General features: G+C 62.6%; 2 protein-coding genes across 5 annotated transcripts; one reads left to right on the plus strand and one right to left on the minus strand.

The window, feature by feature from the left end:
* The first annotated feature begins 460 nt into the window (after nt 1–460).
* On the plus strand, nt 461–2452 carry AVPR2 (arginine vasopressin receptor 2). Its single transcript, NM_001003177.1, is given in 3 exon segments — nt 461–518; nt 877–1758; nt 1912–2452. Coding segments are annotated over 3 exon segments (1113 nt in total). The 5' UTR covers nt 461–493; the 3' UTR covers nt 2118–2452.
* Nucleotides 2453–2634: 182 nt separating this feature from the next.
* ARHGAP4 (Rho GTPase activating protein 4) lies at nt 2635–19882 on the minus strand. Of its 4 annotated transcripts, XM_038588680.1 has the most exons (24): nt 19752–19880; nt 18952–19162; nt 18200–18763; nt 15190–15397; nt 14952–15114; nt 14732–14794; nt 14273–14485; nt 13439–13567; nt 13137–13358; nt 8264–8365; nt 7922–8113; nt 7748–7832; nt 7514–7541; nt 7015–7117; nt 6334–6394; nt 6146–6223; nt 5929–6063; nt 5718–5823; nt 5390–5623; nt 5236–5309; nt 4966–5149; nt 4704–4796; nt 4322–4436; nt 2635–3133 (listed from the first exon to the last, which is right to left on the minus strand). In XM_038588680.1, exons 4-24 carry the CDS (start codon nt 15393–15395, stop codon nt 2903–2905), a joined length of 2817 nt encoding a protein of 938 aa, XP_038444608.1. In that variant the 5' UTR covers nt 15396–15397; nt 18200–18763; nt 18952–19162; nt 19752–19880; the 3' UTR covers nt 2635–2902. The 4 variants fall into 4 exon arrangements, with proteins under 4 accessions (XP_038444608.1, XP_038444609.1, XP_038444607.1 ...); XM_038588681.1 differs by lacking the exon at nt 18952–19162 and having other exon boundaries at nt 19752–19882; XM_038588679.1 differs by lacking the exons at nt 18200–18763; nt 18952–19162 and having other exon boundaries at nt 19752–19882.
* Nucleotides 19883–20302: the final 420 nt, after the last annotated feature.

A 20302-nucleotide genomic window follows, 5' to 3' on the forward strand; every position in this document is an offset into this window, starting at 1 on the left:
AGATCTGAGCTCCTGGGCCACCTTCGCAGCCGCCACTGCCCAGCTGCCCGGAGCCCAGAGAGCCGAGCCAGGTAAGGGGCTTCGGGGGGCCCCGGGGACAGTGGCCTCTCCTGCCCAGCCCCAGCCCTCCGCCGGCCGCCTCTCCCGGGCTGTGCGAGGGTGCGTGGGGGGAGGCGGTCTGGACGTGTGCTCCGGATCTGCGGGCTGCAACGTGGGTCCTAGGACACGCTCACGCATCTGCGCGACAGCTCCTTTCTATCTTAACCTGCTCGGTACTGGGGAGCACAGCGGGGCCCGGGATCCATGACCTCACCGACCTCCATCCGACCGAGCGTGCCTCCCCACCGCTGGGACCCCCCCACACACAGGCACCCCGCCACCCTGGCACCCAGTCTCTAGGGGCGCCTGTCGAGAGACTAGGCCCCTCGGTTGGGAGGCTGAGCCCGATACCCTGTGTCCCCCAGGCGCTCGAGACACCTGCCCCGGCCCCACCATGCTCCTGGCATCCACCACCTCGGGTAAGGTTCCAGCCCCCGGGCCCCAACCTGTCCCCCCACCAATCCCTCCTCGGGGACGAGCCAGGTAGGCCGAGTGGGCTTGCAGAAGCAGAGAAGCCCCCCTTTCGGAGACTCCTTCACCCTCCCTGTCGGGGCTGCCAGTGCGGGGAGGCGCGGGCACGGCCCTGCGTGCTCATGGGGGGGGCTGCCCCCCCACACGGGCCAGGAGTGGTGAGCGCTCCGCTTCGGGCCGGGGCCTGGGAGGCGGCAGGGAAGCGGGGGCCCAGGTTGACGCGGCTCAGCCACTGGCCCTGCCATCGGGCCCAGGGCCCCCCGCAGAGCACATACCCTAACGGGGCCTCTTCCTCCACCCGCCCAGCTGTGCCCCGGACCCTCTCTCCACCTACTCCAGCTGGCAACGGCAGCAGGGAGCTGCTGGACACCCGGGACCCGCTGCTTGTCCAGGCCGAGCTAGCCCTGCTCTCCACGGTCTTCGTGGCTGTGGCCCTGAGCAACGGCCTGGTGCTGGGGGCCCTGGCGCGCCGGGTCCGGCGGGGTCGCTGGGCACCCATGCACGTCTTCATTGGCCACTTGTGCCTGGCCGACCTGGCTGTGGCTCTGTTCCAAGTACTGCCCCAGCTGGCGTGGGATGCCACGGACCGCTTCCGTGGGCCTGATGCCCTGTGCCGGGCAGTCAAGTACCTGCAGATGGTGGGCATGTATGCCTCCTCCTACATGATCCTGGCCATGACGCTGGACCGCCACCGCGCCATCTGCCGCCCCATGCTGGCATACCGCCACGGAGGTGGAGCTCGCTGGAACCGGCCGGTGCTGGTGGCCTGGGCCTTCTCGCTCATTCTCAGCCTGCCCCAGCTCTTCATCTTTGCCCAGCGTGACGTGGGAAATGGCAGTGGGGTCCTTGACTGCTGGGCCCACTTCGCTGAGCCCTGGGGCCTCCGAGCCTATGTCACCTGGATCGCCCTAATGGTCTTTGTGGCACCTGCCCTGGGCATCGCGGCCTGCCAGGTGCTCATCTTCCGGGAGATTCACTCCAGCCTGGTGCCGGGGCCAGCAGAGAGGGCTGGGGGGTGCCGTGGAGGGCACCGGACCGGCAGCCCCAGCGAGGGGGCCCGGGTGTCCGCAGCCATGGCCAAGACGGTGAGGATGACGCTGGTCATTGTGATCGTCTACGTGTTGTGCTGGGCGCCCTTCTTCCTCGTGCAGCTGTGGGCAGCGTGGGACCCGCAGGCGCCCCTGGAAGGTGGGTGTGGCTGCGGCCAGGGCGGTGGGGGACCTTCGGGCTGGGCCGCGCACGCGCCCTCACCCCGCAGACATATGCCCCAGTGAGCAGACGGGGTCACTGCACCTCTGCGCGGACACCCTCAGCCCCAGCCCGGACTCTCCCCACCCACAGGGGCCCCCTTCGTGCTGCTTATGTTGCTGGCCAGCCTCAACAGCTGCACCAACCCCTGGATCTACGCCTTCTTCAGCAGCAGCGTCTCCTCCGAGCTGCGCAGCCTGTTCTGCTGGGCCCGGAGTCGGGCCCCACCCAGCCTGGGGCCCCAAGAGGAGTCCTGCGCCACGGCCAGCTCCTTCCTGGCCAAGGACACTTCCTCCTGAGGAGCCAAGGGGCGCCTTCCTTCCAGAGGCTCTGCGAGGCCCGGCTGCCTACCTGGGGCTGGCCCTCGGACCCCTGGGGGGAGGAGACCCTCTGGGAGGGGGCTCTGGGACTAGGAGCCAGAGGTCAGCTCCTTGGGGCCTAGCGTGGGGGGGCTAGGGCGGCAGCCGGGGGCCTCGTCTGGGGGGCGCACAAGGCCTCCACGCAGCGGGTGCCTGCCCCTGACATGGAGGCTCCCCGGAGCCCGGGAGGAAGGAAAGGGGTAGGGGGCCTCTCTGCTCCCCCTCTGCCCTCCCCTCTCACTCTGTCCCTAATAAAAGATCCAGCACTTTTTCCACCCAGCGGGTCTCCTTGGATCAGGGTAAGGGCGCTTGTCGGGCAGCGTGCAACGGCATTCTCGGACCCCCACCGGACACCGGACCCCCGCTTGGACGGCCGTGTGCCGAGACCCCCGCCGCCTTTGCCGAGCGCCCCGCATCTGGCCGTGCCCCCGCCTGCCCCCCGAGACAGAGGACTGGCTTGCACGGGGGTCAACACGCAGGCCTTTATAAACGGCAGCCAGCACCTGCCGGCCGCCACCGGGCTCGCACCCAGCGCCCGGCAGCCACCGCCAAGCCCTCACAGCAAAGCCAGGGTCGGGGCAGGCAGGGGCGCGTCGGGGCAGCCGTCTCCTCCTCTGCGAAGGGGCAAGAGCAGGAGCCCGGCACCGGCCACACAGGGCCAGGGAGATGCCACAGGTGGCCACGTCGGGGGGGGGGGGGACGGCTGCAGAGCGGCCGGCAGCGCCTCAGTGCTTAAGTGGAGAGTCCAGGCCCTGGGGATGGGACGCCGAGGGGGACGCCGGGGCCCCGGAGCCGCGGGAGAAGCCTTTGCTCCTACCCAGGCGGCCGGAGGCCGGAGGCTTCAGGCTGCAGGGCCCGGGGCCGGGGGAGCCGGTGGACGCGGGCCCCGCGCCCTGGCGGGCGGAGGTCTTTCCCAGGAGCTCCTTAAACACGGAATCCATGGTCTGTGCCACAGCCTAGAGGACAGAAGACGAGGGACAGCATCTGCAGAGCCCCCTCTCCCACCCTCCGGTCAGGCTGTCGCCACCCGAGCCACACGTGGGGCCTTCCTCCCTCTGCTGCCCAAGCGTCCGCTGGAACTCGTTCTCATTCCACAACCGAGGTCCTTGGCCACCTTCCTGTCACCACACCCCTCCTACCCACCGGTCCCGAAGCCGCCGCCCCTCCTCCCTGCCTGGTTTCCCTCCTGCCGCTTTTGGTGGGGGGGTGGGTCACAGCCACCTCTGGGGACGGCAATTCTCAGCCCAGCCCTGACGTGGGGGTCCCTCTGGCTGAGTCCCAGGTCCCCTCTCTCCTCCTACCTACTCTCTCCCTGGCTGAGGTCACAGCCACCCCCGACCCCCGGGAGCACCACTGTGCTGGAGCCTCACGGGTCAGCGTCCACCCGCACCCCACCTGGCGCTGCCTGCTGCCTGCACCCCCCTTCCATGTCCTGGCTGCCCACCCCTCCCCTACGCCTGACTCTGGCTTCTCTGGCATTAGCGGCCATGTGACCTAGCTCGCCCCCTGGTCCCCGACTCCTGGCCGGGCCACTGGGCCTCCGCCGGCACACCGCGTGCTCTTGGGCTCTCTCCCTGGCGCATGTCCCCAGGGCTTCTGTCTTAGCCCAGCGGTGCTCACTGGGAGCCCACAGGTGGGCACGCTCCCCAGAGCAGAAAGCCGTGTCTCCCCAGGGTGCCCCCTGGCCGGGGCCATGTTCAACACCCACGGTCTCCCGCACTGAGAACCAGCACCCTGCCGGGCTTCCCAGGCGGCCACCCACTCCGGCATCTCTTCCCCCGGTCCCTTTCATCCTCCTCGGGCACCAAACACCTGCTGGGTGACTGCCTGTCACCCGCCCTGGCTCTAGATGCCATGCCTGCCTGCGAGTCCCACTTGCCACTCCCCACTCCAGAACGTGAAGCCCAACCGCAGGAGCCCCCGTGTGCCCCTCAACCCTGCTTCTGGGCTCGTCCTTCCCCTCTGGCCTCACCCCCTTACTGGCCTGCCCCTCCCTGGGCTGGGCTCAGCCAGCAGGTGTGGAGCCAGGAAGGGTAGACCCGAGCATCAGGAGGAAAAAGTCTGGTTTCTAAAGTGACGCAGACTCCCCGGGAGAGGTGTCCCCCGCCCCCCCCACCTGCCACACAGCCAGTCCCGGCTCTCACCTTGTCCACCTCCACGTATCGCTCCGGGGAGGTGGGGACCAAGCAGTGTCGTCTGTGCCCGAAGGGCCCCCCGGGTATGCCCAGGGGGGCCTCAGGCGGGGTGCATGGCTCTGGCCTGCAGGGTACAGACAGTGAGCCCACAGGGGCCCCTCCCGGGGCAGGGCACTGCCAAGGTAGGGGGAAGAGCGAGGCCGGCCCAGCGGGTCCCTCACCTGGACGGCTCTCCCCCACCTGGGCCCCTCTGCACGTGGCCAAAGTCAGAGCCCACCCCTTGTGACCTGGCCCAGCACCTGCTGCCTGGGACAGGTTTCACTCCCCAACAGCAGTGCTCAGGCCGAGGTGGGCAAGTGGGGCCACCAATATGAGTCTCCCCCTCGCTCACCGATGGCCAAGTTCCACGGCCAGGAGGACCTCTGGACTGCTCACCAGCTCCGCTGCGACCTGTGGCCCCTGGCCCGCCGAGTGCTTCTCTGCACTAGGGTCAGAGGGACAGCCTGCTGAAAGCGCGCCTTCCGGGCCAGGCTCTGGGGGCCGGCGGGCCCAGTGTTGGCCAGAAGGGGTCTGGGGCGCCCAGGCCTAGGGAGGCTAGGACTCGGGCAGGGGAAGGGCCAGAGGCCCGGGTGAACGAGAAGCAGCTCACTCACCCCACGGGCAGCGTGATGTACTTGTGGGGAATGAGCCCCCGGGCGCCCGCGCACTCGCCCCGCCACCAGTCGCCCGACGCCCGCTCGTACAGCCGCAGCACATCCCCGCGCTGGAAGCTCAGCTCCTGGGCCGTGCGGCCCGTGTAGGAAAAGCAGGCCACGGCCTCCACGCCGCCGTCCAGGTCTGGGGAGAGAAGGGGGTCCGAGCTGGGAGGGGGAGTGGGCACCCAGGGCGGGGACAGGACGGGGCCCTCCTCCTCTCCCCCTCACCATCCTCCTGGGCCGAGGTCCCGGCTTCCAGCTCCGGCTCGTTCTCCCCAACCAGGCCCTCCAGCTGGGCGTCCCTGAGGTCAGAGCGAGGCATCTGAGTAGACGAGAGGGCTCCCCCTGCTGGACCCCCCACCCTGGCACGCGACGGGCATACCCCAAGCAGCCGGTGGAAGGCGGTGCCATGCACTTCTCATAGATGGGGCCGGGCAGCAGGGTCGGGGGTGGGAAAACCCGCGCGGGCTGCACGATGAGAGTCTGTACCAGCTGGTTCACCCGACCCTGCAAGGCCACTGGGTCCTGGCCGGCGGGCACGGGCAGCAGGGTCGGCCCAAAGCACACGGCCAGGTTGTAGGGATCCATCATGTTCTCATCGCTGTACTGAGCCAGGCTGTGGGCACACGCGGGTCACAGGCAGGGGACTCCCCAGCTGGGGTCCCCTGCACCCCCAGCGCCAGCCCCCCTCGCCCCCAAGAAGCACTCACTGGTTGAGGAAGGCGAAGAGGTAGCGCAGGACCACCAGCACCGGTCCGGGCAGCTGGGCCAGGAGGCGGCTAACGTGCTCCACCCGCTCGGCCACGGCCTCCAGCTCTGCGGCCCCGGGCCGCCCCCCGTGGGGAGAGAAGCCCGTGAGTGTGGCCACGGCCACAGGGAAGCGGCCCCTCCCACCCGGCCAGCCTCAGGCCCCGGCCTCACCGGCCGAAGCCAGCAGCTCTTTGAACAGGTCCGGTGGGAAGAGCGGGGGATCCAGGCTCCGGAAGTAGAGCTTCAGCACCCCTGCCACCGAGTCCAGGTCGTGGGCCGTACAACCCTCCACCAGTGGGTCCTCCCCTGAGGGCGGCACGGGGCGCAGGAGGCGATCGCGCCGGCTCTGGCGATGCCCCCGCCCCTGCCCCATCCTGCCTGTCCCTACCTCTCTCGAAGGCTTCACGGATTTCAGAGACCCGGGGCTGGGCGCCCGACACCCGGAAGATGCCCTCGTGCTGCAGGCCTGAGGGAGGATGAGAGCCGGTGGGTGCCGGGTCCCCTCTCCAGCCGGTCCGGGGCCGGTGCCAGGGCCAAGGGCCAGGCCGGCAGCAGGAGGGCCTGGGTCTGGCTTACCATTGAGGTTGATGAAGCGGACGCAGCTCTCCACCACCAGGGGCACGGGCTGGCCTGAGCTCTGCGGACAGAGGGGGTTCACTCACTGTCCCTCCGTGTCACTCACTGTCCCTCCGTGTCACTCGCTCCCTTGTATCTTTCTCTTACAAGCCATGGGTATCGGCAACAAGGTTGGCGTGTGGTTTGTGACATCCGCCAGTTTGGGCAGCGCCTGACATTGTTTGCTGTCTGTCTACTGCAAGCAACTTCTGCGTGTTGACCTCGAATCGAGTGACACTGCAAATCTCAAATTTGTTCATTTAAATCGTCCGTTGGCTCTTTTGAATACGGACGGACTGCATAGTCGCTTCATAACAAAGGCTAGCGCTATTTCTTCTTGGACCTTTCTCGCCCCCCGCACCCTGACCTCTAGGACCCCCCCTCCACACCACGTCAGCCAGAAGCGGGGCTTGTGGGTTCCACGTCGCACATGCGCCTGCCTGAGGCTTGCTCTAGATGCCTGTTACTAGCTAAGGACGTTCCCTTCCATCAGTGGAGACCTGACAAAGGCCCATCCAGGAAGGACGGTTGACCAGTTGTTGGCAATGGAGGCGACACTGGGGTCACAAGCACCGGGCTGGACAGAAACCAAAATGCGGGGTAGCGCCCGCACTCAGCTGGAGCGTGAGGCAAAGCCAGTACCTGGATAAACTTCTCCATGTCTCCCCCGAAGAGTTTCTGGTTATACTGGGAGCTGGGGCGGGGGTGGCGGCTCTTCTGCAGTTTTCTCTGTGTGTACTGGGTCCTGTGGTGAACGGAAGTTGGCTCTGAGGGGAGCGGGCATGGAGTAAAGGCTGTCCCACCCCGAGTCCTGGAGCCCGCGATGTGGTTCCAGAACCCACGGGGCCAAGTGACAAATTTAAGAGATAGAACCGTGAGCAGCAGAGCTGGGCCCCGAGGAGGGGTGGGCTGGTGACACTGCAGCTTGGCCCCCGCGGAACAACCACTGCAAAGAACACACCGGCCCTGGGGCAGCCCAGGGTGTGATCCTAGAGACCCGGGATCGAGTCCCACGTGCTTCTCCCTCTGCCTGTGTCTCTGCCTCTCTCTCTCTCTCTCTCTCTCCCTCTGTGTCTCTCATGAATAAATAAATCAAAAAAAAAAAAAAAAAGAGCACACCGGCCCTGCACGACGCACTCACCAAGACACCTCCCGCTCCTCCTTGTCACCTGGGGAGTAGAAAACATTGGTGAGCTTTTCAGGCCAGGAGGTGAGCACCGCCCTGGGCAGCACCAAGGGGCCGGGCTCACAGGGTAGGGGCCGGGACCCTTGCTGGGGTATTGCCAGCATGCCCGCCAAGCTCTCCGGGCGGAGAGGAGCATGGGCCGCATGGGGTCCCCACGCAGGAGGGTCGAGGGCCAGAGGCAGGGCCCACCTCGCTCAATGGCCTCCTGCAGTTTCTCATGCTTGGCCTGCAGCTTGGCAAGGATGCTCCGTCCGCTCAGGTACTCCTGCAGCTTCTGCGAAGCCCCGAGAAGTGTCCGAAGTTTTAATCCCAGCTCTGGCCCCTCCCTGTGGCCTGCCCCCCACCCCCACTCCCCCTTCCCACCATGATGTAGAAAGTCTCGGTCTCCTGCTGCTGGCCTCGTCTCCGGCCAGCCTGCCGAGCCCCCGGGTCCGAGCTGGTGGACTTGAGGGACTCGGTGGAGGGGCTGGCTTGGAGGGAGTCGAGCACGTCCCCGTCTTCCGATGCCACCACCTCCAGCAGGGCCTGCAGTGTGGCCTTCAGAGTCTTGCTCACCTGGGGAGAGGACAGCACCAGGGCCGGAAGAAATGGGGCAGGAGCGAGGGACAGGAAGGCCTAGTCGGGAGGAAGGGGGCGTGGAGGCCGCTGCCCCCTGGCTCCAGGGGTCCGGGTCTGTGTCCCCGCCCCGAGCCAGGGTGCTCATACCTCCTCCGTCTCGATGGTCTGTCGGTCCAGGCGGCTCTGGATATTCTGGGCTCTGGGCAGAATCTCATCCCGCAGCTCCATCTCCACCCGGATCTCGGCCACCTGTGCAGGGCAGCATGCAGGGCGCCGAGGCTGAGCCCGGGCCCAGAGGCGGGGGCGCGTGGCGGGGGGCGGCCCCGCGCGGGACCCCAGCACTTCTCGCCCACTGACATTCGCGCCCTGACACCCACGGCAGCGCTACTCATAAGGGCCCGGGGACGGAAGCGAGCCGAGTGTCTAGCAGCTGATGAGTGGAAAAGCAAGAGCAGCACGTCCATACGAGGGGATGTCACTCAGCCACAAAAACGAGTGGCCCCCCGGCTGATGGGCGCTACACGGGGGGCTGGGGGGGACCTAGAAAACATTCTGCTCAGTGAAAGGAGCCGGCCACAGAAGGCACACATCACACGAGCCCATTGCCACGGAAGGTCCAGGAGAGGCAAAGCGAGACACAGAAAGGAGACGAGCGGGTGCGGGGGGCTGGGGCAGGGGGTGCGTGGGGGCTGCTTCATGGGCCCAGGGTTTCTTTCGGGGGGTAGACGTGTTTTGCCACGAGCTCATGGTGATGGTTGCATAACTCGGCGAATAGTGCAAAACACATGGGATGGTGCGCTTCAACTTGGCGAATTACACGGCAGGTGATTCAGACCTCAACAACGCTGTTGATTATTTTTGAAAACATAATCAGGAGGACTGGGGCCTGAGACAGAAGAACGGCCCCCTCTCATCAGGCAGAAATAGATTCCCGAGGCAAAACGTGAGTGGCTCGGCGGGGTGGGGAGAGTGGAGGATGGGGGAGAAGGCCCCCAGAATCGAGAAATTCGTCTCCTCTGAACATTTAAGGATCCAGAGAGCCCTGGCATCAGGTGAAAATTGAGAGTGAAGACGTGGCTTATCCACGGGAGGCTAAACACACCCCGCTCTGTTCTCTGCAGGCCCCACCTACAGGGGTGCGGGAAGGCCCAGGTCACGGTGACGCAGGGGCACGCAGGGAGCCGCAGGGGGCCGCAGGGGGCCGGGAGCGGCTCAAGTCTGTCTGGGAAACGATACTGTAGCTCCTCTAAAAACCGCACCTACACCTGCCACACGAGCCGGCAATGCCACTGCTGGGTGTATCCTCCAAAGAAGTGAAAGCAGGGGCTCAAAGAGAGATTTGCACACTCGTGTTCACAGCAGCCCAAGGCGGGAAGCAACCCAAGTGCCCATCAAGGGATGAATGGATAAGCAAAATGTGCTCTGTCCAGACACCGGAACGTTATTCAGCCTTAAAAAGAAGATCGAGGTGCCCGGGTGGCTCAGCAGTTGAGCATCTGCCTTTGGCTCAGGTCGTGATCCCGGGGTCCTGGGATTGAGTCCTATATTGGGCTCCCCACAGGGAGCCTGCTTTTCTCTCTGCCTCTCTCTCTGTCTCTCATGAATAAATAAATAAAATCTTAAAAAAAAAAAAAAAGACAGACAGACGTGGTCCCTGTGCTCGGGGAGGCTAGTGCCAGGAGGGCGGCCCAGGCAATAGAGAAGCACATAAGGCTATTTCAGATTGCATTCAGAGCACTGAGGTACATGGTGACTCAATACAATCTTAAAAAAAAAAATAGGAAGGAGATCCTCTCACAGGCTACAACTTGGATAAACCTCGAGGACACTATGCGGAGCAAAACCAGCAAATCACAGATGATTCCACTCATATGAGTGACCCAGAGTAGTCTTGATATAGATTCATAGAGACAGGAAGTAGGTTGGTGGGCGCTGGGGGGCTGGGGGAAAGGGAGGGGGCGTGAGTGTCTCCTGGGGACAGAGTTTCAGTCTGGGAAGATGGAAGAGTCCTGGAGATGGAGGGTTCCACAACAGTGTGAATGTGCTTAGTGCCACCGAACAACACACTTAAAAATGGTAAAAATGGCTTAAATGGGGGCACCTGGTTGGCTCAGTGATCCGAGCATGTGACTCTTGGTCTTGGGGTCTTGAGTTCCAGCCCCACATTGGCTACAGTAATTACTAAAAAAAAAAAAAAAAAAAAAAAAAAAAAAAAAAAAACAAAGAAACCCAACACACACACACACACACACACACACACACATATATACAATCAGCTGTACATATAGAGTTAAAATGGTAAATCTTATATATGCTTTACCAGAATCATAAAAAAAAATAAAAGTCTCTCCAGGTCCTAGGGAACATTAACATTAGAAGAACCTCCCCTCAACCCATACAGTTAGCAGAAAACTAGAGATGTAGCCTCTGGAAAGGATAAATCAGAGGGCTTCTGGACTTGGGGACACTAGTCACAGCTAAAGAAGGAGAAACAAATTCCTATTGACGCGAAGGAAGCAAGCAGCCGCTGCCATCTGGAGCTGTCCAGACGGGACTTGGTGTTATCCTACTGAACATAAGGAATGTCACAGAGCATCAGCATCAGACAAGGTCACTCGGTGGCCATGAGAGGTGAAGACAAAAACAAGAACTTTATCCAAGCCACAAAAATAACCAAACCTCCCCCTGTTCAGGTAACAGGAGTGACTGCTGCTTTAGCGTCCCTCATCTCCCCCCCCACCTCCTGCCTTCTAGACAAGATTTATGAAGACATCCAATCAGAGTTACCCCTGCTTCCCCACAGTATCTAGGCCAGAGCTGGAGCTGGGTCCCTCCCCCAAATCCTCTAGTCTCAGCCCAGGTCCTACTAGTCCTTTCTAGCACCCTTTTACCAGGATGCCCCACGCTCCCCACCATGGGGGTCTCCCTCAAAGCAATGGTCCAAGTCCCCGAGGGGAAGTCTCCTGTTGACAAGCTCTGCTCAAGCACATCGGATATCTAATCCACCACTCAGCACCTCCTCTGAAATATGACCTGATGGCCAAGAATTGCCAGCCATTTGAGGGAAGCTCTAAAATGAAAGAGAAAGGCGAAAGCAAGCTTTTCTTTCTTTCTTTTTTAACTGCAAAGAAACTAGAAAATGCAGGGAGCAGAGAAAAATGTCCAGAAAACAAAAATGAACATTTCAGAATGATTTGAGATGATATGCCCACAAAACAAGAACAAAGGGTTATTTTAAGATTTTTATTTATTTATTTGAGAGAGAGAGAGAGAGAATGAGCATGGGGGACAGCAGAGGTGGAGGGAGAAGCAGACTCCTCACTGAGGAGGGAGCCCACGTGGGGCTCCCTCCCAAGATCTCAGGATCTTGACCTGAGGCAAAGCAGATGCTTAACTGACTGAGCCACCCAGGCAGGGACCCCCAAAGCATCATTTTAAATAGGAACCTGGAAAACAAAACCGAACTTTCAGAAACAAAAACTACAAAAGTAAATTTTTTAGAATATTCAACAAAGGGTTGAAAGAGATAGTTGAAGAAATCTCTAAAAAAGCAGAACTAAAAGGCCTAGAGGTGAGGGAATAGGAAAGGGAAAAGAGGAAAATTAGAGAATCAATCCATGAGGTCCAACATCCAATTATAAGCATTCCTAAAAGTGAGAGAAAAGAAAATTAAGAGGAGGAAATTATCAAAGCAATAATATGATCCCCAAACCTAGGGCCACACCACTCCAGACAATGCCCACCGGCTGCCCAGCACCGTGAAGGAAAAAGGATCTCCCGAGGAGCATCATCATAAAATTTCACCAGGCAGGAAAGAGACTCCTGAAAACTTTAGGGAGAAAATGTGCAGGTCGCACACCAAGGATCAGAAATCAGAAGGGCATTGGAGCGATGCCCAACGGTCGAAAGGGAAACCGATTTTCAACTCTGAATTCGATATCCAGCTAAACTATCAATCAATTTGAAGGCTAGAATCCAGGCATTTTCAGACAAGAGAAGTCACAGATGAGGAGCCGGGGGCCGGGCTGCGCTAGGGTTAGCCCTGAGTGGAAGGAAGTCAGTTGAAAAGCAACTAGCCACGTGCTATGCAATTTGAACCCAGGGAGGGAAGCACCAGAAGCAGCAGCTAGGAGACTAGGAAGTAGCGTTTGTGAGGAGCGGAATCGAGAACAGAAAAGGTGAATCAGAGAACTGCCATGTGCCATCGTGAGCCTTGAGTAACACTTGACTCTTTCAAATATGACTCGGATCAAAATAATAGATTAATGCTTCTCTCTCTGCCTCTCTCTCTCTCTCATGAATAAATAAATAAATCTTAAAAAAAAAATAGGGCAGCCCTGGTGGCGCAGTGGTTTAGCTGCGACCCGGGATCAAGGCCCACGTCAGGCTCCCTGCATGGAGCCTGCTTCTCCCTCCACCTGTGTCTCTGCCTCTCTCTGTGTCTCTCATGAATAAATAAATAAAATCTTAAGAAAAAAGAAAAGCTAAAAAAAAAAACAAAATATAGATTAAAAAGCTAAAAGCTCCATGAAACCCCTGTCCACTCACAATGCCCATGTGGACAAACTGGGAAAAGAAAAGGAATAATTGTAAACAAGTAAAAGGATGCCAGCTACATTCTACTGCTTGTATGGTTTATTTCCCCTCAACTTGGCATGATGAAATGTCTAAACATGCAGAACATTTGGATGAAAAATGTATGAACAGCTAGATGCCCACCTACTATCTGGCGTCCACCTGGCGGTATTTTTACTGTGTTTGCTGTGGTGGGGGAGGGGTGCATTCATTGGCAGTACTGCAGGTTGCTTGTTTCAAATGCCAGTGGAGAAACTTCTAGACAGCCTCATTCGCCTCCAGGCCATTGAATGAGGGTCGGAGAAATAAGCTGCTTTCAGGAGTCTCCACTCCTTTGCAAAGTGGCATTCATTGGACTTAAGGAGGGTCACAATGAAGGCCAGAGAGCTGCAAAGACCTTTGTGCCGATGCCTGGGGCATTAGGGGCCGGGGCAGTGACCCTCACCTCATCTCCTTCGTGGGGGTGGTAGTCAAAACGCAGTGGGGGGCAGAAGGCGACTGCATGCACCTCCAACACCTTGGCCTTGTCCCCTGGAGGATCCAGGGCCTCCACGGCCTCTTCCAGGCTGCCCAGGCCCTGCATCTGGGAGGCTTGGGTCCGGCTCTCAGCAGCCGTGTAGCTCCGGAGCACCTGCCCCAGGGCTAAGTGGAATCCTGTGTCGCAGCACTGGGGAGGAGGCAAGCACGTGGCTCGGGTGGGCCCCCGGAGTACGGGCCCAAGCCCCTGCCTGCCCACCCAGTACTCACGTCCATGAGGTCCAAGACGTCACGCAGGTAGTAGTTGCTGACAGCAGCATTGACACTGGCCAGGCTGAGCAGGTACTCGTTGCGCGCCTTTGTGCACTTGAGTTTGTGCTCCAAGAACTTGGCCTGACGCTGCTCAAGGCCACACAAGTACAGCAGGGTCACCTACTCGGCCAGCAGGCCAGCCCCCATCTGCGGCCTTCCACAGAATCTCCACCTCCACGGGGACACCTGCAGCCGACGTCCCACAGGCCCCTCCCACCACATGGCCCAGAAGTCCCAATGTCTTCTTCCCTTGCCCCACTCTGCCGCACCCTGCCACGGACACACACCCCACAACCCGGGCCGGTAGCCCCAGTTCTGCATCAACTCCTCCTGGCTTGGTACCTCCCCAACCTCTGGGGGCAACCTCCAGCCTCCTCTCCGTGCACATCACCCAATCGCCCATCCTATGTGCCTTGCTGCCCCTCTGACACCTGAGAGCACTGCGTGAGGCAGGGGTGGTGGGGGGCGGGGAAGGCTTCCTAACTTGGGAGCACGGAAGTTCTCTTCCGGCTGGTGGGGGAGAGCTAGGAGCACGTAGGAGCGTGGGGGGAGACTGTTCCACCACACACCCCCCCTCCCGTCGCGTCACCCACCCCGCTAGGGGAGCACTCCAAAGCCAGCAGAGTTGACTAGGCCCAGCCTTACCAGAGGGCCGGGGCTCTCCTCTCCCCAGCCCTGCCTTCTGCCTCCAAGCCCCACCTCCCAGCAGGCCCCGACAGGCGAGGGCTGGGGATTCCAGGGACAAAGGCTGGAACCAGAACCTTCGAAGACAGATAGGTGCCCCAGGCCCACCTTTTCCACCAGCCGTCCTCCCTTCTTGAGGGAGCTCTTGCGCAGGGGCCCCGCCTCGGTGGCGGTGGCGGTGGCGGCGGCGGCAGCGGCGGCGGCAGCGACCGCAGAGGCGGCACTGCGGCCCGCCCGCTTCTCCTCCTGCCGCTCGGCTTCCCGGAGCTTGGCCTCAGCATTCACGCTCTCCATGTGGTACACCTGGTACGTCTTCTTGGCCTGCAGGGAGCACCGGGGCCAGGCTGCCCTCCTGAAGTCCAAGGCCGCGGCCAGCCCGCCCCCCCCCCCCCCAGCGCATCTGGGGCTCGGAGCCGACGGCTGGCCCATCCCCACCGCGTGCCCAGAGCAGGGAGAGGGGCTGTGCTTGCCGTGCCCCCACCCAGGCCTCTCCCGGGCGCTCGGTCCTCGTGCGCCGGCCTTGGGGAGTTTGGGGAGCCGGGATGGGCGGGCGGGCCCTGTCCTCACCGTCTGAAGCTCCGACACCACCTCCAGCAGCTCGTCCTGCAGCTGTTGCTCCAGATCCTTACTCTGACGAGGAGGCCGAGCGTGAGCCCCAGTGCGGCTGCCCCCGCTGCCACCCATCGGCCCTCGAGGCTCCGCCAGCTCCCTGTGCCCGACACCCACGGGCCTCCCTGGACCCCAACGCCGTGCACGCCTCCCGCGCCCAGGGCGAAGGCGGCCTTACCCTCTTGACTATGCGGCCCACATCCTCTGCGATGTGACTCAGGCGCTGGGCCAGGGGCCCGGCCAGCACCTCGCTGAGGGTCGCGCTCTCCCGGCTCTGCTGCCGCGTCTGCTGCAGCAACACGGCCCAGCAGTGCAAGGGCGACAGGAGGGACGGCTCCTTCCTGGGGCAGAGGGGCGCTCAGGGCGGGAGCGGGGTCCCGCAGCCTGCCGGGCCACCCTGCCCCGCGAGCACCTACCGGAAGCTCTGGTGCTCGCGGCTGCTGCCCCCGAGGCGGCCGCCCCGGCCGGAGAAGCGCTCGGCCAGCTTGTCCAAGCCCCGGGAGTACTCCAGCTCCACCTCGGCGCGCCGCCGCATGAACTCGGCCAGCTCCTGCAGCAGCTCCCGCCGCAGCTCGCCCTGCAGCTCCAGGCAGCGCAGCTGCTCGCTCAGCTGCCAGCGCATCTCTGCGGGGGACGGCGGCTCAGGCCCGCGACCGGCCCAGGACCAGGCCCGAGGCCGGGGACGCGTGCTGGGCACAGCCCTCGGGGAAAGGGAGCTCTGGGCTACGGCTAACGGCCGGGCCGGACCCAGCCGGGGAAGACGGGAAGGCTGCTGTTCCAGGGGCAGAGGGAGGGCTGGGGCCTGCGCTGGCGGCGGGAACCCAGAGCGGCCCCGGCCCCGCGTCGCCCTGTCCCCGGCCAGGTGCCTTTCAGTTCGGCTTCCCATCACTCCCTGGTTCCTGGAAAGCCCCTGAGCTGTTTGCCCTGCCACTTCCTGCCTTTCGGGTGCCCACGACCCCAGGCAGGGTGGCCTCTCCTGCAAACACACACAGGCTGCCACGGCACCCTGCCGAACCCGCAGCGAACTCGTGGCCTTAGTAGCTAGGGAACCCTGCCCCCGGCCCCCCAAGGAGAAAGGGCAGCCCCACAGTGAGGGCCGATGGCCAGAGCAGGCTGGTTGGAGCTGGCAAGCCAAGGGACAGACAGGGCAGGCCTGTTTTCTGTCCCCCATTTCCACTCGGCATCACCCATCCACAGGGCACCCCCACCCCCCGCCAGAGACAGCCACACCCGGGGCCCCCACACTGCTGGCTTTTGACACCTTATCGCTGGCTCGATTTGGCAACACTGCTTTCCCCACCAAAGCAAAGAACCGCCTGAATGGCAGGTTTAAGCAACCTGCTACAAACACTTCTGCCGCCCACTGGGTGCCCAGGTGCGCACGGGGGATCCCGGGGAATAATGCACTGTCTGGATTTCCGGCAAACAGGTCGCCTGCTTACTAACCCCATCCACGTCCCCAGGGAGGCACACTGATTGCTTTCCCCATCTTGCAGACTGTTGATGACATACCCAGTCTGGCCGGGCATGTTCCACATGAGGAGACACAGCGGCAAAGAGGGCCGACCAGCAGCTTGTGCCCGTGAAGCTGGGATGGGATTGGGGGTGCCGACCACAAGTGGGGGTGCCTGGGTGGCTCTCTTGGTTAAGCGTCTGAGTTCAGCTCAGGTCATGCTCTCGGGGTCCTGGGACCGAGCCCTGAGTTGGGCTCTGCACTCATGGCGGGGGCAGGGGGGGCTGCCTCTCTGGCTCCCTCTGCCCCTCCTCTCACTCAGGCACACATGCACATGCTCTCTCTCCCTCTCTCTCCAATAAATAAATATCTTTAAAAAAAAACAGACGGGGATCTTTGCGTGGCTCAGCGGTTTAGCTCCTGCCTTTGGCCCAGGGCATGATCGGGGGGTCCCAGGATGGAGTCCCGCATCGGGCTCCCCGCATGGAGCCTGCTTCTCCCTCTGCCTGGGTCTCTGCCTCTCTCTCTGTGTCTCTCATGAATAAATAAATTAAATCTTAAAAAAAAAACAGATCACAAGCGGACACATATACACTAGAATGTCCAGGAGCAAGGGGCGCTGAGGAGGCGAACAGCAAGGTGAGGTCAGAGTGGCAGGTGGGGGCGGGGAGGAGTTCTCTTAGAACAGGTGGCCAGGAAGTGAGCAGGTGACAGAGGGGCCACGGGGCCACTCGGGAAGAGTGTTCTGGCCGAGAGAACAGAGAAGGCTGTTGGAAGCAGTGTGGCTGCAGGGGGAAAGCGGAGTCCTGCGAGAGGCCCGTGGTCAGGGGAGGATGTGCAGCGGGTCGCCGAGGGAAGGAGGAGCCCCAGCAGCTGGGCCACACGGTGGGGCTTCCCTCGGGCTGCTGCGGGGAGGCCAGGCAGAGGGCGGGTGACACACAGAAAGCGCCCGGCCAGGCTGGCACCTCCTGAACCAGTCTAGGCAGAAGTCAGCGAGGGCTCAGAGCAGGGAGCGGGCCTGGGAGGGGGTGACAAATGGCATTTCTGTGCTGCCAGCGACTTCCCAGGGGCGGTGGGTGCGGGGCAGCCTCCCCGGGGTGCACCTGCCCGGCATCCCCATCGCCCCCTCTGCTCTCCGTTTGGAGAAGGCATCCTTCCTCCTGCCCGGCCCTCTCTCCAATTTGGCCTTGGCTGCACCCACATACAGTCCTCCAGCCCCTGCCCCCGCCCCCAGCAGTGCTCAGGGATGGGCCAGGGCCACAGCGCTCGCGCCTTCCGGGGGATTACTGAGGGAGTGCTCCTTCCAGGGCGGGGTGGAGCTGGGTGAAGAGGAGCCAGAGGTGGCCGGTGGCAGCTGCTCCCTTCCCTTCCGACAGTGAAAGCAGCGCAGGGGAGGGCAGCGCCAAGCGACCCAGAGCCTCTTTGTCCCCTCCGGGGCCGGCTCCGGCGCTCAGCTCCCCGGCCAGGTGAGTGGGCTCTATGCCCCTCGCAGTCTGGACATTCGTCACCGAATCAGGGTACCATTTGGGGGCTAAAAGGACCTCGCATTTCATTCTCAGGAAGACCTGAGAGGTCCCAGCTCACCTCACCTTCCTCTGGTGTTTGCCCCGCCCTCCCAAGCAATCTGTCCCTGGAGACCAATGGCAGCTGAGCGCTGTGAAGACAACAGCTCCCGGGGAGGGGGGGGGGGGGGCTCTTCCTTCTGCGAGGCCTGCCCTCCAACCCTCCAACCCGGACTCCCACACTGGCTGGTGTCAAGAACACCCGTGACGGAGCTTCCCCGGAGTGCAGTGAGCTGGTGCACGGCCCCCAGCCCCTGGGCCGTCACCCTCAAGCTGTCAGATCTCAGCTCCCATGCACCCCGTCATCAACCCTTCCCGGACCTCCCCTGCAACTGGGTCTGGCCCTCCTCCCTCCTTTCTTGACATCCGTGCTTTCCCTTTACAGGGGGTGTCATCATACAGGAGCCTAACCGTCAGGGGTCGTTTGCTACGTGTCTCCCTCCGTCACAGGACCTGCGAGCCGGACGAGGGCAGGGCCTGGGTCTTTTGCTCAGGGTTGTATTCCCAGGGCCTGGGAGAGAATAGACGCGCGCAGAACATCTGTGAAAAGGAAGGATGGAAGCCTTCTACATCTGCTTCAGTTGCGCGGCTGGGTCTTGGGCCCCACCAACACTTCCTGTGAGCAAGGCGTACGGTCTCACTTCTGCTGACAAATAAAGCAGAAGAGAAGATGGCCACCCAAACCGCGACTGTGCTGACCTTTCAGAATTTAGGGTGTCAAGACAGTGGTCCTGGGTTTTTTGTTTGTTTGTTTGTTTTAGCATGGTAAGAAGTTTCTTTGGGGAGAGGAAGGGTTCAGGAGCTAAAGTCACTGGCGGTCCGGAGCAGGCAAGAAACTTTTTAAAGACAGCCTTGCTCGGATCCCCAGTTTTTCAGTGTGAATTAACTGATCCATATCTGCCGACTGAAGAGTTTCCAAAGTCCTCCAGCTTCTTGACATTTGGGGGAAGCAGGGATGGGGGGCAGTGTCTTCACCTGTGAAAGGATGAGGGCAAGGCTTGGAGGGGCAGCTCGGCCCGCACAGAGCCACCGCAGGCCACCTGAGGCCGGCTCCGGGCAGCAGGCCACCTTTCCCAGACGGGGAGGACTCAGGCATACTTTGGTGTAAATGGCTTGAACTGGGAAATTACGTTAGAACCCGCATCTGTGGGTCGGGCAGGCACCTCGAGGGTCATTTCCTTCTCCCTCGAAGGGGCTGTGCTGGGTGACCGAGCGCAAGGCCCTTCTCGCTGAGCTTTGGCTTCCTTCACTGGTAAACCGGAGCGAATGACACTGACATATGGGGTCACACATCTGAAGACTCAGGGAAACTTTAGGGCCCCAACTGCGGGCACTTGGATGCCACCTTCTTTCGTTTGCAAGAGTTAGCACGTCCTGGATAAGAGGGGCAGAAGCTGTCGCCCAAGGGTTTGCGAAGCTGATTTGCATGTGATTTGCACAGTGTTTATCAGAACCCAAGGAGGTCGGCGCCCCGCAGGCTTTGAAGCTGGCCCGCTGAATCTCTAAGCGGCGACCCGAGACCCCGAGACCCCGAGACCCCGAGACCCTGAGACCCCGACACGGCGGCCCTCAGCTCCCAGCCACCTCAGTGCCCAAGAGAGGGCAAAGGAACCGGTTTCCAGGCCAAGCTATCCCCAATCCAGGCGCTCGAGGCGCTCAGGCTCCCCTACCTGGACCTCCTCAGCAAAAGCAAGGTGCTCCATTTCACTCTGGCTAGAATGTCACTTTCTGGGGGGCAGCGGGTGCCCCCTTCCCTCCCTGGGTGAGGTGCAGGGAGCAGCAAGGAGGGCAGAGCGACCAAAGGAAGGGGGGAGGGAGCGGGGGGGGGAGGAAAGGGAAACAGCCCGCGGCTGAGGGGCCCGGCGGGGCTCGGGGTGCGGGGAGGGCGAGCAGCGGCCGGGCGCGGCGGGCCTGGGGGGGCCCCCCCGACGCCGGGTCTCCGCAGGCACCCGCGCCCTCTCACCTTTCACTTGCGCCTCGTACTCCGCCTGCAGCCCTCGCTCCCGGCGCAGCTTCCCGTGCGCGGCCATGGCTTCCGGGCGGCCGCGCCGTCGAGCCCCGCTGCTCCCACGCGGCCGCGAGCGCGCCGGGCCGGCCCTGGGGCTCTGCCGCCCGCACCCCCGCCCCGCCGGCCCCGCCCCGCCCCGCCCCGCCTCCGCCGCGGGCCCCGGGGCGGGGCGCCCCCCAGCCTGGCACCGCCGGGAGGGGTTTCCGGCGGGGTCCCCGGCGGCCGGACCTTGCCGCCCCCTCGCGCCCAGCGCCCGGCGTCCAGCAGGCTGGCACCCTCCGGCCCGCCCCCGCCCCGAGCCGCACGCTTCCCGCGCCGCCCCGGGCCCTGGATGCCAGCGGACACTGATGCCACAGCTGCTCCAGGCCCTGGGCGCCCCGGGCCACCTGCTTCCCCCCGGACATCGCGCCGGACCTCCCGATCGCAACGCACCCCGCCCCACCCGAGCGAGCCAAGTGCTAGGAGCCTGGGGAGCCTGCTGGGACGCCCGGGGTGGGAAGGGAAGG

Source organism: Canis lupus, chromosome X (assembly GCF_011100685.1).
Source record: "Canis lupus familiaris isolate Mischka breed German Shepherd chromosome X, alternate assembly UU_Cfam_GSD_1.0, whole genome shotgun sequence".
NCBI lineage: Eukaryota > Metazoa > Chordata > Mammalia > Carnivora > Canidae > Canis > Canis lupus.